The following is a 24,501-nucleotide window of genomic DNA, read 5'->3' as shown; positions in this document are numbered from 1 at the left end:
GTTTACTATTAAATTTGCCCAGAACATCATGAACATTAGTTTTAGAGCAAGTGCCACAGGATTTAGGAGAGTTTAAGAAACCTTTAGATGCTAATTCAAATGCAGCCCTAGACACAAAGAACACAATCCTAAATCACCAACAACTTTGATCCCAGTGTTGACTCTGACTCTTGGGCAGAAGTTAGAGAACATAAATCTGTACACACACATCACACACATGGGTGCAAGTCTGAACACAAGTGCACAGATACACATGAATAAATTAATAGGAACAACTAGGAGATATATGGTAAGTCTAATCCCGCCAAAGCACTTACTCATGGAAATCCATGTTTTGATTTCAAATCCTGCTTATTAGTTCAAATACAATCCTGAAAAGTCTCAGATGGCCTTCACAGACCTATACTCAACCGGGTCTGCCAGTCCACATGCTGACCTAACTCTTGCTATCCACAGAATGATGTGTCTTCTTCCCCTGGTGCTCTGCACCCTGGCTGCAAGCTGCAGAGCTTCATTTCCAGCCCAGCAAGCTGTCACGCCATCAACTGTCCAGTCTCGGGGCTGTAATGACAAAGATGTAGTATCTTTTGCTAAATTTGCCCTGGAGGACATCAACAAGGACCGAAGAGATGGCTATGTACTCAGCCTCAACCGAGTGAGCGATGCTCGTGAACAGAGACAGGCAAGTGGTGGCTCCTTTCTAGGCAGGTGTCTTGCAGGTGCTTGGGATAGGAACCCAGAGACACATATGGGCAGAGGTTTCAACACTAAAAGGCCAGCTCAGAAGGCCTCTGCTAGAATGGGCAGTGGTGCTTCAGGATATTGTTCTTAGGGGCAAGTGCTAATAGTTATCTTACTTCTCATTTGTCTCGTGACCTAGAGCTGAGAAGGAATTTTGCAAACATTAAAAGCTTGGCTGTGCCAAAAAGTAAAACTGCTTTGACTAATCTTCAGGAGTCTGGGTTTCATATGGAATGTATTCTAATTCTCCATCCTATCTCCACAGGGTAACGGTATGGGGTCTTTGTACTATCTCACCCTGGATGTATTAGAGACGGAGTGTCACGTGCTCAGTGAGAAGTCCTCAAAAGACTGTGAGAAAAGAAGTCTGCATGAATCAGTAAGCGCTGTGTCCAGAGACTCTATGGAAAGAAACTGGTTTCTTTCTGCAGAGTGGTTTGCTTAGAATGGGGCAACTGTGAATTGCCCCTTTATAGTCTTCTGGTCATGGTGCCCATGCAATTATTTCAATTCTTTAGAAAATAGTGAGGTGAACTACTTGGAGAGTTGTTATTGGTATTGTTTTGAGAATCCATTAGAAATACAAGACAAGAAATGAAAAGTTGCCCCCAGATTGTTTTCTATGTACAGGACCTTCCCATAGTCTCTCACCCAATGTTTAAATTGTGAAAAAGAGATCATAGGCAAAGGATTTCATGTGTACATTTAAGGAAGACTATAGAGGATTTTTAACTTAATTTATCTGCTTGTTTTTATTTTTAATGAGTGTATATGAGGTTAGGGAATGAGAGCTTGGTGTGTGAGAGTTCTCAGAAGAAGGAATATATTTATTTGGGGGGGGGGGGGTCTTTGGCTATACCCGGCAGCACTCAGGGGTTACTCCTGACTCTGTGCTCAGAAATCATTCCTGGAAGTCACGGGGGTCCATATAGGAGGCCAGGATTCAAACCATCATGGGTCCCGGTCGGCTGCTTGCAAGGCAAACACCCTACCACTGTGCTCTCTCCAGCCTGAAAGAAGGAATTTATGGAAGAATTTTCTAGTTTTGGAACCTAATACACTTTAAAATCAGGGATTTAAAATAATAACCATGGAAGAGACATTAAAATAATGGTCATATTTCCCTTTTTTAAATAAATGCTCCTGATACTATTCATTTAATCACAAAGAAACCACAAAATGAGTGAAGAATTGTGTTAAGAAGAAAGCTGCTTGCCTAAGATATATTTCTTTCTTTCTTATTTATTTAACTAAATTTGTCAAACTATGCCTTTTCAAGTTTGAAAGCAAATCACCCATTTACACTAGTCTGTCTTACACTTATAAAGTGACATGAGCTGCCATAACAGACTAGAATCCTTCTAGTGATTCCAACATAATAGAAGTTTGTTATTCATTTCTGTCAAGTTCAAAATAGAAATTCCTGACCAGGAGGGTTCTTTCATACAGGAGTAATTTGGAGAATCAGTCAGTGTCCTTCCACTCCTCTTCATTTAGTAGCTCTCCTATTGCCACATCTATCTACAGCAAGCTAAGGAAGTGGGAAAACCAGTGAGGACAGATGGCACATGACAAGTCTTCCAGGCTCAGACCTGAAAGTGGTGACTGTCACTTCTACCCACTTTCCCTCTTTAGAACTCAATTAGGTACTTACCCCTAAACAAGAGGAGGCTGGAATATGTAGCCCCTCTGGAAAAGGACTGAGGATCAATCAGCTGACTGCTTCCCACACCAAAGCTATTAGAACTAATTTTAGATTTTTATTTATTTATTTACTTTTGGTTTGGGGGTCGCAACTTGTGGCGCTCAGGAGTTACTCCTGGCTCTGCACTCAGAAGTCGTTCCTGGCAGACTTGAGGGACTATATAAGATGTCGGGATTTGAACCAAGGCTTGTCCTGTGTTGGCTTTGTGCAAGGCAAATGCCTTACCACTATGCTATGGTTCTGGCCCATAACTTTAGTTTTTTAATTTTAAAAATCAAATATCAGAAGGGTAGTTTTTTGTTATAGTTATGTAATAATTAATAAAATGTGTTCATTGGTTTCAGGTGTATGGTCAATGCAAAGCATTATTTTACATTAACCAATCAAAAAGAATTCTCTACACACCTGCTTATAACTGCACTCTTCGTCCAGGTAAGATTTTGTTTATTTAAATAAAATATTGGGAGAGGATAGAGAAATATTACAGCAGATAGGGCATTTGCTATGTATGGTGCTGACCTGAATTAGAAATCTCTTGTACCCCATATGGTCCCCCGATCCTACCAGGGGTGATTTCTGAGTGAGGGTTCAGGAGTAAGCCCTGAGTACCACTGGTTATGGCCCCCAAACCATTAAAATAAATAAAATATTGGTGATAGCACTTAAACTGATCATATCCAGATGTATTAGGGTTTCTTCTTTACTTATCCAGATTCTTAATATATTCAATATTTGTATCCTGCAATCTCACAATTAATCTTTTTAAATAATTGTAATAGATTAACTATTTTGGTCTGACATAAGTGGTATAATTTTTACACTAGGTCCCTTGGCTCCCTTTTGAGGTATTTCTGTCAGTGTTCCTCTGGTTGCATCAACTCTGTGCTCATTCTTCTGGACATCTCACTGTTTTCTTTTTTGGTTTTTGGGCCACACCTGGTGACACTCAGGGGTTACTCCTGGCTATGCGCTCAGAAATATCTCCTGGCTTGGGGGACCATATGGGAGGCCGGGGGGGATCATCCATCCTAGGCCAGCGCAGACAAGGTAGACACCTTACCCCTTTGCGCCACTGGTCTGGCCCCATTATTTTATCACTATTTTCTGAGCACACACTATACTTTTTTTTTGTGCACCTTGCTGAGTCACTCCTTCTGCAGAGGTGGCTCTCCTCTGATATCTTCATTTTTTTTTTGTTTTGTTTTTTGGGCTACACCCGTTTGATGCTCAGGGGTTACTCCTGGCTAAGTACTCAGACATTGCCCCTGGCTTGGGGGAACCATATGGGACGCGGAGGGATGGAACCACGGTCCTTCCTTGGCTACGCTTGCAAGGCAGACACCTTACCTCTAGCGCCACCTTCCCAGCCCCCTCTGATATCTTCTGTCCCTGACTCTCAGGCCCATCCTTTTGGCACCACTTCCAGCTCTATTGTCACTGCCATGACAATCTGTAGTCAAGAACAGAATGATGCTTTCCTATGTCACATCCCTCTAAGACTTTCACTCCACCACTCGTGGAGCACAGACTTTATACATTGCCTAAATTTGCAATTGTCTACGCTATATTATGTAAACATTTTACCTTGTCTTCTTCCTTTTATGACCTCTCCCAGTTTCCTTTACAGGAAAATCTCCACAATAATATTGAACAAATTATTAATAAACACACTAAGATGAGAGTGAAAATGGTGATATTTGAAATATGCATATTCAGGCTCTGCTTGATAGAGAAGCCTCCATGACCTGGGAAGATGGAATCAGTTGCTAGTCAACTATTATGTGCATATAAATAGTCAGGCAAATATTGTTCAAAGAATATTCTAATTCCATAAACCTGAGCTTAGTTCTGAGATTCTACATTTCTTTTTTCTTTTCTTTTTTTCCTTTTTTTTTTTTTTGGCCACACCCGGCAGTACTCCAGGGTTACTCCTGGCTCTGCACTCAGAAATCCCTCTTGGCAAGCTCAAGGGACCATATGGATGCCCGGGGATCGAATCTGGGTCTGTCCCATGTTGGCCATGTGCAAGGCAAATGCCCAACCTCTGTGCTATTGCTCTGTCTCCAGAGATTCTGCATTTTTTAACAACTTCTAGACAGTAAAGTACTGTTTGTTTCTTTTAGAGACAAGAGAGCAAATGTTTTATGAATCACAGTTTAAACTCCTGCTTTTGACATGAGACTTGGTAAAATAAACTAGAAAATACTAGTAAGATAGTCAGGACTTCTATTGCTATCATAGGTTCCAAAGTTTTGGGAGGTCTGGAGGTGATCTACAGAAATAGGTTCACATTGGTAGTGTGAAATGATCATGAGTAAACGGTGGTGTACATTGTAAATCTGAAACTCAATTATGAACAACTTTGTAATCACAGTGTTTAAATAAAATAAAAACAGAAATTAGTAAAAAAAAAAAAAAAAAAGAACTGTGAGAAGATGTAAAAAAAAAAAAAAGAAATAGGTTCAGTAGTACTTGGGTGTGAAAGTAATTCCGCACTCTTCTAAGACCCCAAATTCACTCAAATAAACAATGAAAACATTTGTTTACTCTGTTAGTAAGAAAAAAATTTAGGCCATTTTTTTCCCTATCTTTTATGTTTGAAGGAGGGTTTCTAAGCAGTACTCAAGGAACTTGGGGGTCATCTCAAGCTACTCAGCCCATTCAGCTGAAAGAGTCAATAAGCAGGCACTATGATGCAGTACTGTGGTGCTAGGGACCATCAGAGCAACACTGGGGACTTTCAAGGATAAACCCAGCAGTCCTGGGGAAAGAAGGGTTCATATGGCACCACAGAGTAAATCTAAGGGCTTATATATTATATATTATATCATAATTATATCATAATTGTTATATACATATGTATACACGTATATTATATACATATAATACATAGAAACACACACAAGAGGTATAGCCTCATTGTTTGATTTTTCAGTTACAAAAGTAAAGCAGGCACCAGAATAATAGTACAGGATCTGGGATATTTGCCTTGCTATAGCCAACATGGGTTTGATCCCTGGCATCCCATAAGTTCCACAAAGCCTGCCAAGAGTAATTCCCAAGTGTAGAGTCAGGAGTAGTAACCCCTGAGAACCAACAGATGTGGCCAAAAACACCCCAAAACCCTAAGAAAAAGAAGTAAGGCATGCTCATTACATAAAACTCTGTGCTAATGTTTTTTTTTATCGCATAAAATATCTTTCCTCTCTAAGATTTACTAAAATTGAGTGTTATATGTCTTTTCTTTTATCTTTGTCTTGGTCTAATTATCCACATAGGATTAAAAATCCTTTTTTGCTTGTTCGTTTATTTGTTTGTTTTTGTTTTGGGGCCATACCCGATGATGCTCAGGAGTTACTCCTGGCTATGCACTCAGAAATTGCTTCTGGCTTTGGGGACCTAAGGGACCTATGGAGAGATTGAACCGTGGTTTGTCCTAGGATAGTGCATGCAAGGCTTGCACCACCGCTCCAGCCCCGGATTAAAAATCCTTTAATCTAAGACGCTTTCTTTGATATTAACAGTCTCTCGAAGATACATTCAAATGATGTGCCCCGACTGCCCCAGCCCCAGTGACTTGTCAGATCCTCGTGTTTTAGAAGCCGCCAGAGAGTCTCTTGCAAAATTCAATCGTGAGAGCGCCTCAAAGCAGTATTCTCTTGACAAAGTCACCAAGGCTTCTAGCCAGGTAAGACTGAACTACCCAAGTCAATTAAGCCAGCAGTGTGCCTCATACCAGTTGCCACGGATATAAGATGAAAGGAGACAAAAGAGAGAGAGAGAGAGAGAGAGAGAGAGAGAGAGAGAGAGAGAGAGAGATGATACCCTCTGATAACAATTCAAGATATTTCTTCATTCTTTTTTTTCTTTAATTTTTTTTATTAAGGTATTCTAGTTTACAATAAGATTAATTTCACTGTTTTGTACTGCCCACCATCAGTGGTTGCTCTCTGTTGTTAGATGGTGCACATTAGATCATGGATTTGTTGTTATTGTTTTGTTTGTTTTTGGTTTGGGGGCCACACTGGTGACGCTCAGGGGTTACACCTGGCTATGCGTTCAGAAATCACTCCTGGCTCAGGGGAGGATATGGGACGCCATGGATCGAACAGAGGTCCGTCCTAGGTCAGCCGCATGTAAGGAAAAACGCCCTACCACTGTGCTATCTCTCTGGCCCCTAGATCATGTTTTTCTTCTGAGTTATTCAATGGTACTTTTCACAAGGGCTGTGTGATTCCACTTATTTCATTGGTCTTAAGGTACGAAGGGAAATAGATTAAGTCTGCTTAGTTATTCCTACTTAATTATTTACTTAATTAATACTTAATTAATTAATTATTCCTATTAATTTTCTCATTTATAATCAACACAGATTATTTAACAAGTTAATCTGTACTATGTTAAAAGATGGGTGTTGAGTTTTATGAGTTAAAGAGAAAATAAAGGCTTATTGGTATTGGATTTTGATATCTACTATTGTGGGGGTAAACTAATCTAATATGAAGCTTCATGCAGAAAATAATCTCAGTTAAGGGAAGATTTTTAGAGGCCAGTCTGGCTCTGTGATTTCAAATGAATAAAATAACACAACTGTTAAAAATGGTAAAGATCGGGGCCAGAAAGATAGCATGGAGGTAAGGTGTTTGCCTTGCATGCAAAAAGGTCAGTGGTTTGAATCCCAGCATCCCATATGGTTCCCTGAGCCTGCCAGGAGTGGTTTCTAAGCATAGAGCCAGGAGTAACCCCTGACCACTGCCGGGTGTGACCCAAAAAGAGAAAAAGAAAAGGAAAGAAAAAAATACATGGATCACAAGAAAAACAGAATACCCTTGTTGAAAATGACTCTAAAAATGTGTGGTTCAGTCAACATAATGCTGGAAACCCCAACTCATTGTTTTTATGTAAAGGATAAGTATTTATTTCTCTACTCTTTTCTCATACCAGTGGGTGAATGGTCAGGCCTACTATTGTGGAATATTTAATCAAGGAGTCACCATGCAACCAAATCCCAGGTCTGTACTCTACAGAGCTCTAATGCTCAGGTGAGTATTTCTAAACTTTTAAAAATTCAGGTTTCTGTTTTTATACTAGATATAGCTTACTGAGCATACGTTAAGCATAAATTATACTCAAGGTATTATATATGTGAAACACTTTTGTTGCCCTCAAGGCACAACCAGTTAGAGATTATGCTGCCCATATGCAAAAAAAATAAAAGGTTTTTATTATTATAATGGAATGTCATCAATATGTAATATCTTTAAGGGAATAAAGCCACAGGAAGCTGTAAAATATAGATGAATATCCTCAGTAGTTACTATGGTTCTGTTTTCATCTGAACAAGCCCAATCACATTGTAAATATATCAGTGTTCCATTTTTTGTACTGCTCTTCAGAATAACAAAGTTAAACAGAGAATGCATCCAAAATGAATAAATTACATAAATGAATTTACCTACCAAAATTATTATCTATCTTTATGGTTTGAAGACAAGTGGTAGAGTAATAATCCAGATCTATTTAGATACATTTAGGTAATGAGTATTTTTAAGAATTTCCCTTTAGAAATTGAGGCAACTTTTTATTATACTGTTCCATGAAAGCTTGCAAACTGCCTTCCTAAAAATTTATCATAAGAAACTATTGATATATAAAAATTTAGGATTTTTATGTATTACATTTTTATTCATTTCTAATACATTTTTAATTTAATGTATTCAATAAAGAATGATTTGTTTAAAAATAACACAGATATATATTAGGTATATATGTAAAGATACTCAAGATTATAAAATCACTCCTGGCAGGCTTGGGGAACATATGTGGGAATCGAACCCAGGTTCTTCCAGCGTTGGCCCTGTGCAAGGCAAACACCCTACTGCTGTGCTTTCGCTTCACCCCCAACAATATATTGTTAAAATATAAGAAATTGTGGGGATGTGGGACCGGAGAGATAGCATAGAGGTAGGTCATTTGCCTTGCATACAGAAGGACAGTGGTTTGAATCCCAGCATCCCATATGGTCCCCTGAGCCTGTCAGGAGCGATTTCTGAGCTTAGAGCCAGGGAATAACCCCTGAGTGCTGCTGGGTGTGACCCAAAAACAAAGACAAACAAAAAAAAAGTTGTGGAGATGGAGCAATAGGGGGCTGGAATGATAGCACCTCAGTGGGGCATTTGCCTTTAATGTGGCTGTCTTGGGTTCAATTTCCAGCATCCCATATGGCCCCTCAAGACTGTCAAGAGTGATTTCTTTTCCTTCCTTTCTTCCTTTTTCGTTCTGCCTTCCTTCCTTCCTTCCTTCCTTCCTTCCTTCCTTCCTTCCTTCCTTCCTTCCTTCCTTCCTTCCTTCCTTCCTTCCTTCCTTCCTTCCTTCTCTTTCTTTCTTTCTTTCTTTCTTTCTCTTTCTTTCTTTCTTTCTTTCTTTCTTTCTTTTCTTTCTCTTTCTTTCCATACTTTTCTTTCTTTCTCTCTTTCTTCTTTCTTCCTTTCTTCTTCCTTCCTTTCTTTCTTTTTTCTTTCTCTTTCTTTCTTTCTTTCTTTCTTCTTTCTTCTTTCTTTCTTTCCTTTCTTCTTTCTTTCTTTCTCTTTCTTTCTTCTTCATTCTTCTCTTCTTTCTTTTCTTCCTTTCTTTCTTCTTTCTTCTTTCTTCTTCTTCTTCTTGGCCCCTCAAGACTGTCAAGAGTGATTTCTTTTCTTTCCTTCCCTTCCTTCCTTCCTTCCTTCCTTCCTTCCTTCCTTCCTTCCTTCCTTCCTTCCTTCCTTCCTTCCTTCCTTGCTTCCTTCCTTCCTTCCTTCCTTCCTTCCTTCCTTCCTTCCTTCCTTCCTTCCTTCCTTCCTTTCTTCTTTCTTCCTTCTTTCTGGTTTTGGGGCCCACTCGGTGATACTCAGGGGGTTACTCCCTGGCTATGTGCTCAGAAATTGCTCCGTGGCAAGGCCAGAAAGATAGTCTGGAGGTGGTTTGAATCCCAGCATTCCATATGGTCTCCCGAGCCTGCCAGGAGCAATTTCTGTCTCTTTTTTTTGGTTTTTGGGCCACACACAACAGTGCTCAGGGGTTACTCCTGGCTGTCTACTCAGAAATAGCTCCTGGCAGGCACGGGGGACCATATGGGACACCGGGATTCGAACCAACCACCTTTGGTCCTGGACTTCAGCTGCTTGCAAGGCAAAAGCCACTGTGCTATCTCTCTGGGCCCAGGAGCAATTCCTGAGCATAGAGTCAGGAATAAATCTCTGAGTGCTGCCCCAGCAAGAGGTGATTTCTTTTTTTTTTTTTTTTTTTTTTTTTTGGTTTTTGGTTTTTGGGCCACACACAACAGTGCTCAGGGGTTACTCCTGGCTATCTGCTCAGCAATAGCTCCTGGCAGGCACGGGGGACCATATGGGACACCGGGATTCCGAACCAACCACCTTTGGTTCCTGGGATCGGCTGCTTGCAAGGCAAACGGCCGCTGTGCTATCTCTCTGGGCAGTGTGAGTGATTCTAAGCACAGAGCTAGAGTAACTCGAGTGCTTTCCAAGCTTGGCCCCCCCAAAAAAGTTTTAAATTAATATATTAACCGAAAAAAGTTGTAAATTAATTAATTATTATATTATATTAATTATATAATATAATATAATATATTGTTATAATTAATATATTAAACTTTACATAGCAAACAAGATTAAAAGTTTCCAAAACATTACAGTGATCAGGTACATTTTATACAATTTTAGTTTTTTATTTATAAGTTTTCTAGAAAATTGTTATATTTGGGGCCTGAGAGATAGCATGGAGGTAAGGCGTTTGCCTTCTATGCAGAAGGCCATTGGTTCAAATCCCGGCATCCCATATGGTTACCCGAGTCTGCCAAGAGTGATTTCTGAGCATGGAGCCAGGAGTAAACCCTGAGCACTGTGGGGTGTGACCCAAAAAACAAAAAAATAAATAAATAAATAAATAAAAGAAAGAAAAAGAAAATTGTTATATTGTTATATTTGTAATAATAAAATCTGAGTATATTTACAATAGAAGAAGTTAAACTTTGAGTAGTTTTGTCTAGGAATAAAAAACCCAGGTCGATAATACCCAAATAACTGCTATATAGATTTGGAAAAAAAAAATATTATGGTTGAAACCCAGTAGAACTAAAGCCACAAAGTAAGAAGCTAAAAAAGTCAAATTTTCTAACTCGTATAACCAAAGCAACTTTTTAATAATCAGAGTTCACTAATTTAAATAGCTTAAGTTTCCATCATTGAAAGCCAGTTTCATTTACTTTGAATGATTATGTGATAAGGATGATCTAAACAGAATTGGAGTATGGAGCCTACCTTTTACATGTAAGGAACATCAGCAGGTGGGTATATAGACAATGAGAAAGTAAAATTACTTTTATTTTTGTAAAATTACTTTCATTTATGCTCATTAAAATTGCAATCTTTAAACAAAAATCTATTTTTTTTCTTTAGCCTGTTGGTATTTGCAAAGGTTCTCTGACTCAAGTTCGGAAAGAGAAATTTGTCTCTGCTGATTGCTACTTCTTTAAGTCACAGGTATTTTTATAATTGTTTTCTTGTAAAAAAAAATAAAAAGAATTTTATTTTTATTTTTAGCTATCTTTTTCATTTTCTTAAAAGTCTTAATGACTACTTTACTTATAGTAGTAAAAACCAGGCATATTCTGTTTTAATCACAATATTGTCCCTAGAATAAGTTATGCTCCTTCAGAAAATAGTAACCTGATAAACTTATTGGACTGTCTAAGGGCTTCTTGAGACAAAAATTCAATGTCCTGAGACCCTAAACACTGAACAACAATGAGAAGTTCATATTCTGAAAACATTCATCCCTTTGCAGAAGTATTTATTTAGCATTTCAATGAGTCAGCCCATCATTTTGAAAAGAGGGTTGACATCAGCCACTTGGTTCCTAGCACTGCTAGGAACAGCTGTGTGACAAGAGGCATATCTCTCAGAGTCTAGGCTGCCTGTGTAGATTGGAATGATAGCAGCTCCCTTCCCCAGATCCTGTGAGAAGCATGTTTAAGGCCCTGGATGGTGAGGCTAAGTTTGACGTAATAAAGGAAACTGCACCCAAAAGTTGCTACTGGGAGCTGGAAGAGGTCCTCTGGCCTCTCTGGGACAGTAGTTCAGATCTAAGTTTACACAACTTGCCATCCAAGTTCCTAGTATAATTATTGGTACAACCTAACCCTTTTCTTTTTCAATCCTTCGATTTTGTTTGGTTTGAGGTCATACCCAACATTACTCAAGGTACTACACTCAAGAATTATTCCTGGCCATGCTCTGGGAACCATGCCAGAGCTATCCCTGGGTTGGCTGCATGCAAGGCAAATGTCTTACCTGCTGTACTATCACTCCACCTCCCTCTTTTTCTTGTTTTTTGTTTTTTTTTTTTTTTTTTTTTTTTTAAGAGGAGACTCAATAAGACTTCAATAGATCTAAGGGCCACTGCTGGCTATTGTTATCTGTTTGAGTATTCAGTTCAGTTAAACACCAGGGCTCACGGATGCTGTTTTCCTTATGCCTATGTGCAATAGATCTCCAAAACCACTCCAATGGTGCTCGGGACCAGATAGTGCTGAGGATCAAATCCCTATCCAACACATGCAGGGCATATACCCTAACCCAGAATTGTCTCCTTGGCCCTCTGTCTTAAATTCATCCCTTTAGTTAGAAGCCAATCTCTCTTTGGAAACTTGTTCCAGGAAGGATAGCACAGCTTTGCCATGGTTATAGACCATACATGGGTTTCACTTGGGGATAGTCTCTTACTCAAAAATGCTCTTATTTCAGGAAACTGCTTTTGGAAGTAAAACCTCTGCTGTAAAACAGACCCAGCAGAAAAGCACAAACCCCTCAATCTCAGCCTCCAACACAGTGTCAAGAGGATCTGTACAGAACCTTCCTGACTTAGATGATGAGAAAACCAAGGGTTCCCAGAAAAGGGGTCCTGTGGAAGACTTCCCTGTAAATCTGGATCTCACCACCAATCCCCAAGGAGATACCCTGGATGTCTCCTTCCTCTTCATAGGGCCTGGTGAGGAGAAGCTGCTTGTTCTACCTTTCCCTAACAAAGAAAAACGCTCTGCTAATTGTCCTGGACCAGCCCAAGAGGCCAACCCTTCGATTCTCCCCCCTTGAGAACCACATAGAAGATTCCATGGGGATGTGGAGTCCTGATAAATGTGAGAAGGGGTATGAGAAGCTAATAAAAGTGTCTGACTATGCTTGGTCTGAGTACATTGACTGCAAATGAGAAATTATGACCTCAAATTCTCACAGAGCACAATACTTTCCATCATTTTCATCATTTCAGACACTAAAGAGGCTAATATGATACTCAGTTGCATTTTCCCACATGCATTTTTAAAATGTGAGACAGTTTTTTGGATTTCCTCAGAAACACAAAAGTAGACTCACACAAGCACACCCCTATAATCTGACATCTTGAGACATTTTGATTACAAGTTTGCAGATGTGATTACTCTCAAACAACCAGACTTGTTTCTTAAAAGGGTACAGATTTGTGCACGGCACACGTGCTGTAGAGAAGTAAACTTCCCATAAGAAAAGTTATTATGAGGGGCCGGGCAGTGGCGCAAGAGGTAAGGTGCCTGCCTTGCCTGCGCTAGCCTAGGATGGACCGCGGTTCGATCCCCCGGCGTCCCATATGGTCCCCCAAGCCAGGAGCGACTTCTGAGCGCATAGCCAGGAGTAACCCCTGAGCGTCACCGGGTGTGGCCCCAAAACAAAACAAAACAAAACAAAACAAAACAAAAAAAAAGTTATTATGGGCCCGGAGATAATAGCACAGCGGCATTTGCCTTGCAAGCAGCCGATCCAGGGGACCAAAGGGTGGTTGGTTCGAATCCCGGTGTCCCATATGGTCCCCCCATGCCTGCCAGGAGCTATTTCTGAGCAGACAGCCAGGAGTAACCCCTGAGCACCGCGTGGGTGTGGCCCAAAAAACCCAAAAAAAAAAAAAAAAAGCCTTTACCATTATCCCGGGGCCTGACCAGGCAGGATGTCAGGTCTGTCCTAGGTCTCAACTCTGAAGGACGCGCCTCCTGGTGGAAGAATGCTAGCACTGCAAGGGCCTAGTGCTGAAGCTAGACAGAAGGGAAATCAAAAATCCTGACCTCATCAGCCTCCCTCTGATCTCCTCACCTTGGCTTCTTGACAGCAGCAAGACACTAACTAGGCAGCAGAAGAGTCAGTACTTTACAGGATTCAGCCATACCAAAGACAGAGTCAGAAGAGAAAGGCAAAGGCAAGAGACAGATCTGGTGACAAACAAGGAAAACTATATCAGGCCCACAGAGTTTTCCCAAAAGTGTCTATAGCATTCTCCTCTTGGATGCTGGGGGGGAAAAAAAAAACATCAAACAAGAATCTTGACACTATATGTCAACTTAGGTGGGTCAAAGTACCATCAAAAAGATGCAGGTTGGGCTGGAGAGATAGCATGGAGGTAAGGCATTTGCCTGGCATGCAGAAGGTTGTTGGTTTCAAATCCCCGGCATCCCATATGGTCCCCTGAGCCTGCCAGAGAGCGATTTCTGAGCATAGAGCCAGGAGTAACCCCTGAGTGCTGCTGGGTATGACCCAAAAAACCAAAAACCAAAAAAAAGGGGGGGGGGGAAACTATTCACCCAATACCCATCAGATAAGGGTTAATATCCAAAATATACAAAATATACACTGACAGAACTTTCAAGAAAAAAAAACATCTAACCCCATCAAAAATGAGGAGAAGAAATGAAAAGACACTTTGACAAAAAAGAAATACAAATGGCTAACAAGGCACATAAAAAAATGCTTTCACATCACTAATCATCAGGGAGATGCTAATTAAAAACAACTATGAGGTACCATCTCACACTACAGAGATTGGCACACATCAGAAAGAATGAGAACAAGCAGTGCTGGGCAGGGATGTGGAGAGAAAGGAACTATTATTCCACTGCTGGTGGGAATGCCGTCTGGTCCAACCTATTTTGGAAAGTGATATTGGAGATTTCTCCAAAAGCGGAAGTTGAGCTCTCCATACGATCCAGCTATACCACTCCTAGGTATACATCCTAGGAACACAAAATACAATACAAAAATCCCATTCTCCCACAAATATTTATTTCAGCATTGTTTACACTAGCCAGAACTCTGAAAACAGCCTAGATGCCCTCAATAGATGAATGGCTAAAGAAACTGTGGTACATATACACAATGGAATATTATGCAGCCATCAGAAGAGATGAAGTCATGAAATTTTCCTATACATGGATGTATTATGCTGAGTGAAATAAGTCAGAGGGAGAGAGATAAACACATAATGGTCTCACTTATCTATGGGGTTTGAGAAAAATGAAAAACATTTATGTAATGATTCTCAGAGACAAAATAGAGAACTGGAGGGTCCAGCTCCTGACATGAAGCTCACCACAGAGATCGTTTAGTGCAGTCACAGAAATAATTACACTGAGAACTATCATAACAAAATGTGACTGAATGAGGGAAGTAGAAAGCCTGTCTAGAGTACAGGCCGGTGTGGGGTGGGGAGGAAGGACATTTGGAATATTGGTCATGGGAATGTTGCAGTGGTGAAGGATTATATATAATATATAAATAATAAATAAATATATAATATGTGTAAATATATAAAAATATAAATAAATATATAATAAATGTATATATAAATATAAATTTTAAAAAATCAAAAAAAGAAAAAAGAAAAGATAAGGCCTCCCAATTCTTACCACAGGCTGTGAAAAAAATAAAATAGAAAGGATACAGGTATAGAAATAGATTTGACTAGAAAGTTGCTGAATTGACTTTATTACACTTAAAGGAAATATTCTTGTTCAACTGTACCTACCCTCTTCAAGCGTATACAGTGAAAACTCTTTTTGGAAGGTGTTGGAGGGAGGGAGTTTGGATAGTATTTGAGGTCTACTCCTGGCTCTTGCTTGAGGAGATTCTCAAAGGGGCAATGCGCTTTGAGGATCAAATCTGATTCAGCAAGGCAAGTATCTCCTTAACCCCTAAGCTAAGGTTTAGTTTTACTCTTCTTTCATACTATCTCACATAGGCAGTGTCCAGGCACTTCTTTTCTTCTACAACTTCCCCTAAAGCTTTTGAGTTCCACTTGGTTTCATCTTCTAGATCACAGTTGTTCTAGCAATTGATATTAATCACTTCTTACTCTGCAAATTACATGCAGACAAAGTAGTCCAAGTTTTAGTACTAATAATCAAAATACTACCGTCATTATTTACTTGTGGTCCTTTTGTTCAAATCATCAGTGGTTTGAAAGTCATCAACATTAATCTTTAAACGTCAAGATTTGGGTATTACTAATGATGTGGTATTATGAGTTCTCTTTGTTAAACATATTAAAGTAATTTATTCAAGAGACAGTTAGACTTCAATAAGCTTGAGCCCATGGACTTGATGTGGAAGGACCAGGTTCCATCCTGACACTTTATGGTCCCCAAAGCACCGTTGGAAGTGACTCCTGCAAACTGAGATAGGAGCAGCCCCTGAACAATATCAAGAACAGTATCAAGTGTGGCCCCAAAACAAATACTACAAAGAAACAACAAAAAGAACAACAAAAAAGTGACTTATTCAAAATGTATGAAATGAATGACCCTATTCAAAATAAACAAAATACTTGAAAACATAGTATCTCATTTTTTAAAAAAGACACAGGGATGCATAAGCATATGGAAATTTATCAAATGTCATGTCATAAAATAAACAAAAGGAATAAAAACCTAAAACATTGAGATACCACAATATACTTTTATAGATAGACAAAAACTCAAAGAATTGCCTATGTTTAATGCTAATGAAATGTGAATTAATGTAATATTTGTTGCTTTGGGAACACAGAATAATGTGGTCACTTTGGAAACAATCTGGCCTTTCTTACAAAACTAAGCATACTTTTACTTATTTGTCAATTATATACCTTGATGTTTGTTAAAATGATAGAAATTTATATCCACATTAAAACATTCCATAGGGATAACTAAAACAGCTCTACTGATAATGGCTTGAAAACAATGGAATGTTATCCAACATTTTCTTTTTTTTTTTTTTTTTTTTTTTTTTTTTGGTATTTGGGTCACACCCGGCAGTGCTCAGGGGTTTTTCCTGGCTCCGTGCTCAGAAATTGCTCCTGGCATGCACAGGGGACCATATGGGACGCCGGGATTCGAACCGATGACCTTCTGCATGAAAGGTAAATGCCTTACCTCCATGCTATCTCTCCGGCCCCAGCATTTTCAAAAAATGAAATATTGGGGGCCAGAGGGATAGTACTGTGACCTGGGTTAAATTCCCAGGGCCCCATATGGTCCTCTAAGCCTAATAGGAGTGAAAGAAACAAGAATAAGCCCTAAGCACTGCCAGATGTGTCCCCCAAACAAGCAAACAAAAAAAATCAACTCATAAAAAGACACAAATAATACTAGAAATAAGCAACAAAATATCACAGATGTGTAAAAATTAAATATCAAATCATTAAATAACCAATTGGTCAAAGAAGAAATTACAAAGAAAATTGGACTATATTTTGAGATAGTTGGATAGTCAGACTTTCTGAAGTACAGCTAAAGCATTGTTTAAAATAAAATTGTAAACATAAATGCTTATATTAAAATGTAAAAAGGACAGGTATGATAGTACAGTGGGTAAGGTGCTTGTCTTGCACACGGTCAACCCAGGTTAGATTCCTTGCACCCCATATGGTTTCCTGGATACCACCAGGAGTGATTCCTGAGTGCAGAGCCAGGAATAATCCTTGAGAATTGCTAGGTGTGGCCCACAGCAAAAAGATCTCAAATCAATAAGTTACTCTACTGGGAATGGAGAGATAATACAGGAGGTGAGGTATTTATTACCTGATGGTACGATAAGGTATTTATTTGTCTTTCATGTGATTGCAGTGTAATCCTGATTCAAATCTCCAGCCCCATGTTTGATCCCTGAGCACCCTCGGGGTAATTCCTGAGAACCAGCAATGTGGCCCCAAACCCTTTAATAATTAATTAACCTCTTTGAAAAGGTAGGCTGACAACTCCCTGCGGACTCATGCTGTGCGGCCTTCCCTACCAACTCCCCCTAACGTGGACTGTTTCTTGAAACCGGATCTAGGTCCAAAAGTATCCCCAACGCAAGAACTCTTCCAAGACCTCCCTGCCACAAATTTTTACCAATCTGAAGAAGGTCAGGGGGTGGGATAGGAAGATGCCTGGGAACCCACACACCACAGGAAACACCCAAAAGACAATGGGAAAAACTGTACCTCCAACATAGGCATAAGACTGGTAATACACCACCTCTTTACCTACTCTCCCCCAAATGTAAGGTAGTCTTTTGCACCACTTTGGTCCTTTAAAAAACCTCACTAACTCACCTTAAATTTTTTTTTTAATTTTTTAATTTTTTTTAATTAATTAATTTATTTTTTAAATGTTTGTCCTACATATACATTTGTGAGCGCATACATTTTTATTTCCTTTTTTTTTTTTTTCTTTTCCTCGCTTTTGGGTATGTGACCTGTTTCTGTTATCCCCTCTGTCCACCCACAAATACACAGACATTATAATGTAGCACCACTTCCCCCTGCAAAGGCACACCAAATAAAGGGGAAATCTTACACATAAAAAAAAAGAGCTCTTGTCTACTAGAGATGGGAACTCATAGTTGTTTACAAAACAGGGATATCTCCTACCTTGAAAATATGTCATGTGGAATCAACTTAGACCTCAGGTGATTAGATACCATTCATCCAGCCTTGAACCCTGGATCCCAGACATAGAAACGGCACAGTTCCTCACAACAGTGGCAAGAAACAAATCCCAGCCGGGACAGCCTTAATACTGCGGGGTCAACAACAAGGGCCAACTCTAACATGATTTCCTGACAATGAGGAAAATCTGAACATCCTGACCTTAGAGCAGATTAACCTACCTTACCAGCTAACGACAAGACACAACCAGAAGTCTTGGCACCCTTTGGTAGGTCCAAAAGCCAAGATCGTGATTTATAGTTGACTGGCTGCTAGAACTACGACCAGACGGTATACATCTGGGGACCAAAAAAAAAAAAAAAGCCCTAGTTTAGGGTTTGAACTATGACCTGCACAATAACCAGGATCCCCAGTCCCAAAGGTCCGGCAGAGAAAATTGTAACGGAACAGGGCTTTTGGAAGCACAAAGAAAGATGCTATCCTAGGTGCCACCCTAGGATCAGGGCAAAGACCAAGATCACCAACCACAGAAGATGGATTAAAATGATACGGAGGTAACAGAACCTCTAGAACCACAAAGACTGACTTCATCATAAGTCCCACTTCAGGAGCTGTGCAGAAACTGAGACCTCTAAACACAGAACAGAAGTCTTCCACACACCAAAAAAAAAAAAAAAAAAAAACCACCACCGGGAGAGTAAAGGCTCCTGAGCAAAGTCTAGTGTTGATCCCATGACAGTATGCTCCAAGGACGGAGAAACCCCATATCTCTTAGGCCAAGTGAATTCCTTTTCGAATGACCCCAATATTTACTGTGCCAGGGCAGGAGGGAAAAAATAAAAATACAAAAAGCACAAAACCTTGGTTATTATCTATATATTTTTTACCTCCATTTATTATTGTTGTTATTATTTGTATTCACCTATCTATTTTGGTCGATTTCTCTGTTTGGGAGTGATTACTGAAATTGTCCCCAACCATACTTATATTTTCTCTTCCTTTCTTTTCTTTCGTTATGTGCTATGCCATGTTTCTCATTTCAAGACCATGGCGTGTTTTTTTTGTTTGTTTGTTTTTGCTGGTTTTGCTTTTTGTTGTTTGTTTGTTTGCCTGTTTTTTTTTTTTTTTTGTGGTGCTTATCGATACGGCTCAAGCCCTCACTAGATATTTGACACTTCTTTTGGTACTGGTGGAGTGTTTCACCTTCTTTTTCTCCATCTCTCAAATCGATGATGAGAGCCTCTAGAAGGATTCCGCCCAGTTTCGGGGTATTAGATCCTTACCCCAGTTTATTACTTTTCTCTTTTTCAAACAAAACCACGCAAATTCAACTAGCTAGTCCTGCCTCCAGTTAGAGGGGGAACTAAGGGAGGCATCAAGACCAAACAGGTGCAAGACTACTAAGTTGTGGGTTAGATACAGAGGGGACCACATATTCTAGCCGACCTGGGATGAGGGAAGAGGAAATGGGAGGTAGGACAGAAACGGAGGTGTAGGGAGGACAATTTGGTGATGGGAATCCCCCCTGATTTTATGTAAATATGTACCTAAAATATTATTGTCAACACTATGTAAACCATTATGATCAAAATAAAAATTAAAAAAAAAAAAAAAGAAAAGGTAGGCTGAAGAGATAGTACAACAGGTAAGGCACTTGCCTTGTACATGGACAATCTCAATGCTCAAAATGGTCCCCCAATATCTACCAGGAGTTTTCTCTTAGTGGAAAGTTGGACATAAGCTCTGAGCACTGCCTGGTGTGGCACAAAAAATAAAGAAGTCAGTAACAAAGATTAGGAGAGGATATAAATTAGACAAAAAATTGAAGAAAATTAAACTTTGAGAATATCAATGAAATGAATAAATCATACCAGAAAGTAAGGAAGTACTCAAATTGCATGCCAAAGAAAAGGAGGAATAAAAGGTATAAAAAAAAAAAGGTTTGAGAGAGCACAAAGTTTAAGACTTTTTTGTTTGTTTATTTTGTTTTTGTTTTTGGGCCACACCCGGCAGTGCTCAGGGGTGACTCCTGGCTGTCTGCTCAGAAATAGCTCCTGGCAGGCACGGGGGACCATATGGGACACCGGGATTCGAACCAACCACCTTTGGTCCTGGATCGGCTGCTTGCTGTGCTATCTCTCCGGGCCCAAGACACTTTTCTTAAAACAATTGCAACCTGGTACTGAGCAATTGTTCAGTAGAAATGGAGTTTGCCTTGCATATAAATGACCCCAATTCAATCATTAATACCCCTTATGCTATGAGTAATTTCTGAGTGCAGGGCCAGGAGTAAGCTGAAAACAAAAACAATACAAGAAAAAGGCAGCTGCAACCAATAATTTGAATCCTAGCACTTCCTAATGTTTCCCTGAGCACCACCAGGCATAGCCCCTGAACACAGAGCTAGGTATGACTCCTGAGTACTGCTGGTGTGCCCATTCCAATAAAAAAAGAGGAAGAGTGGGGATATGTAAAAGGACCAATTTGATATTTATCAATGATAATGCAATTTTTGTGGAATATACACACTGAGATGTGAAGCTTTATACACTCAAAACTTATATAAACCAACAGTAAATCAGTAAAAGTTTATTCAAAGAAAACACGTAATGGACACTCAATGCCAAATCTGAATAATCTGAGCTTCAAAAGCATATAAATTAAAATCAATTAAATAAAAGAATAATCTATTTTACATACATGTAAATAATTAAAAGAAAGTAGGAAAACAGGGAAATAGCCGAGCAGTCAGATGAACATGCTTTTCATGTAGAGATATCCAAATTTGATCTTGAGCACTAAGTGTTTCTCCAAACACTGCAGGGTATAGTCCTAGGGCCCCCCCATCACCACTGATGTGGTCTTAGTAACCTTTCTGAACCATTAGTCCAAGCAGCATCATATTGCTGAGCCTTAATATTGAATACTGGTTGACTTATATGGCTGGGATTAGTCCCACTCTTTTTTTTTTTGAAGGTTGAAATTCTTTTAATATTAGCTATTGAAAAAGCTTGAAAATAAATAAGCATATAACATAATTTGGTGAGTTCAGTACACAAACAGTTAATGTCACATGCTAAGACATAATATGTTGATCAGTGTTAACAACCTATATAATATATATTCTAGAGTAGAAAAAAGTGAACTCTTTGGGGAGAATAGATATATAATTTCTGTGTGTGTGTATGTACATCTAATGGTCTAAAACTTGGCCCACTCTTGCCACTCAATAAACTCTTATTTAATTAAAGATTCAATTAATTTAGTAACATTGCTTGAGATATCCCCAAAATAAAATAGGAAATGTTTTGTTGTTGTTTTGTTTTTTTGTTGTTGTTGTTTGTTTTTCGGCCACACCCGTTTGATGCTCAGGGATTACTCCTGGCTACGCGCTCAGAAATTGCCCCTGGCTTGGGGGGACCATATGGGACGCAGGGGGATCACCGCGGTTTGTTCCTTGGCTAGCGCTTGCAAGGCAGACACGGGGGACCATATGGGACACCGGGATTCGAACCAACCACCTTTGGTCCTGGATCAGCTGCTTGCAAGGCAAATGCTGCTGTGCTCTCTCTCCAGGTCCCCTTTATATTTTTTTATATAAAAACTATACTAAGTAAATTATTCATACCTTCCAAAGGATAGGCAGTGTCTCGAATTCAGGCAGGGGTTGGGAAGGGGGGGGGCATTAGTGGTGGGAATTGCACTGGTGAAGGGAGTGTTCTGTTTATGACTAAAACCCAACTACAATCATGCTTGTAATCATGGTGCTTAAATAAAGATTTTATTAAAAACTGTATAGGTAGGATAGGCTTTGAGGAGGTTGGGAAACTAGGGGCAATAATAAGGGAATGTTACTGGTGGTGGGATTGGTGAATGCCAGAAATTATTATATTATGAACAACTCTGCAAATTCAGTGTTTAACATAAAAAATAGTATAAACAAGAAGCAGAAAATTATTACTGATATTATTTACCATAAAGACCCCAAAGTTTACATTAAATATTTGTGTTCCTTCTAAATCTATATGTTGAATACCTAATCCTTAGTGTGACTATAAATTGGAATGGGCTTTGGTTGATTGCATTTGATTGCAATTGATTGCATCATGGAGTGGAGCCCTAAATTAACATTAGTGCTCCCAAATAAGATATCTCATCTCTTTTTTTTTTTTTTTTTTTTTTGGTTTTTGGGCCACACCCGGCGGTGCTCAGGGGTTACTCCTGGCTGTCTGCTCAGAAATAGCTCCTGGCAGGCACGGGGGACCATATGGGATACCGGGATTCGAACCAACCACCTTTGGTCCTGGATCGGCTGCTTGCAAGGCAAACACCGCTGTGCTATCTCTCCGGGCCCCGATATCTCATCTCTTATATAACTGGGGGTCTTTATTTTCCCTAAATCAGGGAATCTAAGAGAACTAAGGCTTTCTCGGGTCATAATTAATGAGTATAGTTATACACAAAGAATGAAATTAAAGCAATGAACTTAAACTCCCTCAATTTAGTTGCTACAATTCCAAATCATTATCCTTGGCCCCTCCCCCACAATAATCATCTTGAGAAAATCAAGTGAAGAGACAACCTTACAGGTCCATATGGGAGGTGTGCAAAATATTAGAGATTTTCCAGTGTATTTCAACATCTTAGAAGCTGGTCATTCATGCTTCATTCCTCAAGCTAAGTGGATGCTGAGCACACATAGAAACCAAATAATACACAGAAAAGAGCATGAGATGTGAGCCCTGACCATGCCATAAAATATAGGTTAAGGGAAATAAAACAATGAATAAAAAATGAATTAAAAAATGAAATAAAATAAAATTATCCTGTGTGGGGGTATATTTATGTGTGACCACTGAGCCCATGGTTCAACATTTGCATCAATGAATGAATAACAAGCTTTGTTGTGTACTTTGAGTACATTTTATTATATATATATATACATATATATATACATATATATACATATATATATATTCCTAGTGCACTATCACAGACTCAGTACAGCAGCACTTTTCTCTATGGTTTAAATTGAACATATCTAACACTTGCATTTTCAGTTCATTTTAATAACAAGAATTTTGTTCTTAAGTACTTACCACTATGTTTGATGGCAAAATTTAAATATTAAAATTACCAACAAAAAAGCACAAAATTGTAAAACAACCTTGGCACAAACAGAGGGTTTTTTTTATTCCCTAGAATTAAATGTAAATATAAAAAAATATTCCCAAGTTCAGACTAGAGTTTGGAAATGAATTCCAGGTAGGCAAAGGCATGGTATCTAGCCATATAATTGTTTAGATAAATTAACTGTTGAATAGACTAAATATTCCTTCTATAAATTTTCTATTTTTTATAATTATTTTTATTTAAACAACTTTATTATATACATGATTGTGTTTGGGTTTCAGTCATGTAAAGAACACCACCCATGGACCCGGAGAGATAGCACAGCGGCGGTTGCCTTGCAAGCAGCCGATCCAGGATCAAAGGTGGTTGGTTCGAATCCCGGTGTCCCATATGGTCCCCCGTGCCTGCCAGGAGCTATTTCTGAGCAGACAGCCAGGAGTAACCCCTGAGCACCGCCGGGTGTGCCCCCCCCCAAAAAAAAAAAGAACACCACCCATCACCAGTGCAACATTCCCATCACCAATGTCCCAAATCTTCCTCCTCCCCACCCAACCCCCGCCTGTACTCTAGACAGGCTTTCCATTTCCCTCGTACATTCTCTTTATTAGGATAGATCAAAACATAGTCATTTCTCTAACTAAACTCATCCCTGTTTGTGGTGAGCTTCATGAGGTGATCTGTAACTTCCAGCTCTTTTCTCTTTTGTGTCTGAAAGTTATTATTGCAAGAATGTCTTTCATTTTTCTTAAAACCCATAGATGAGTGAGACCATTCTGCGTGTTTCTCTCTCTTTCTCTGACTTATTTCACTCAGCATAATAGATTCCATGTACATCCATGTATAGGAAAATTTCATGACTTCATCTCTCCTGACGGCTGCATAATATTCCATTGTGTATATGTACCACAGTTTCTTTAGCCATTCATCAGACAGAGGGGTTTAATAAATCTATTATTGCTACACTTTTCCAAAACCAGCTTAAATCTACAATTCAATGCCTCATCTGCCACCAAGAATCTCAGACATCAGAGATATTTACTCATTTATCCTTGCCTTTGACATCTAAAGATAAATGCAGGTTGCAATATTGCCTTAAAGTGTTTTTAAAGAAGAAGAACTAAAAGACAATAATGTGGTTTATTGCAGCCACTGTGACACAC

General features: G+C 39.2%; 1 protein-coding gene across 1 annotated transcript; it reads left to right on the top strand.

The window, feature by feature from the left end:
- Nucleotides 1–457: 457 nt before the first annotated feature.
- Nucleotides 458–12,594, top strand: FETUB (fetuin B). Its single transcript, XM_049775752.1, is given in 9 exon segments — nucleotides 458–682; nucleotides 1,007–1,120; nucleotides 2,791–2,878; nucleotides 5,971–6,134; nucleotides 7,391–7,414; nucleotides 7,416–7,445; nucleotides 7,447–7,488; nucleotides 10,900–10,983; nucleotides 12,247–12,594. Coding segments are annotated over 9 exon segments (1,119 nt in total).
- Nucleotides 12,595–24,501: the final 11,907 nt, after the last annotated feature.

This window comes from Suncus etruscus, chromosome 6 (assembly GCF_024139225.1).
Source record: "Suncus etruscus isolate mSunEtr1 chromosome 6, mSunEtr1.pri.cur, whole genome shotgun sequence".
NCBI classification, from domain to species: domain Eukaryota; kingdom Metazoa; phylum Chordata; class Mammalia; order Eulipotyphla; family Soricidae; genus Suncus; species Suncus etruscus.
This window is presented reverse-complemented; position numbering and strand designations above follow the sequence as displayed.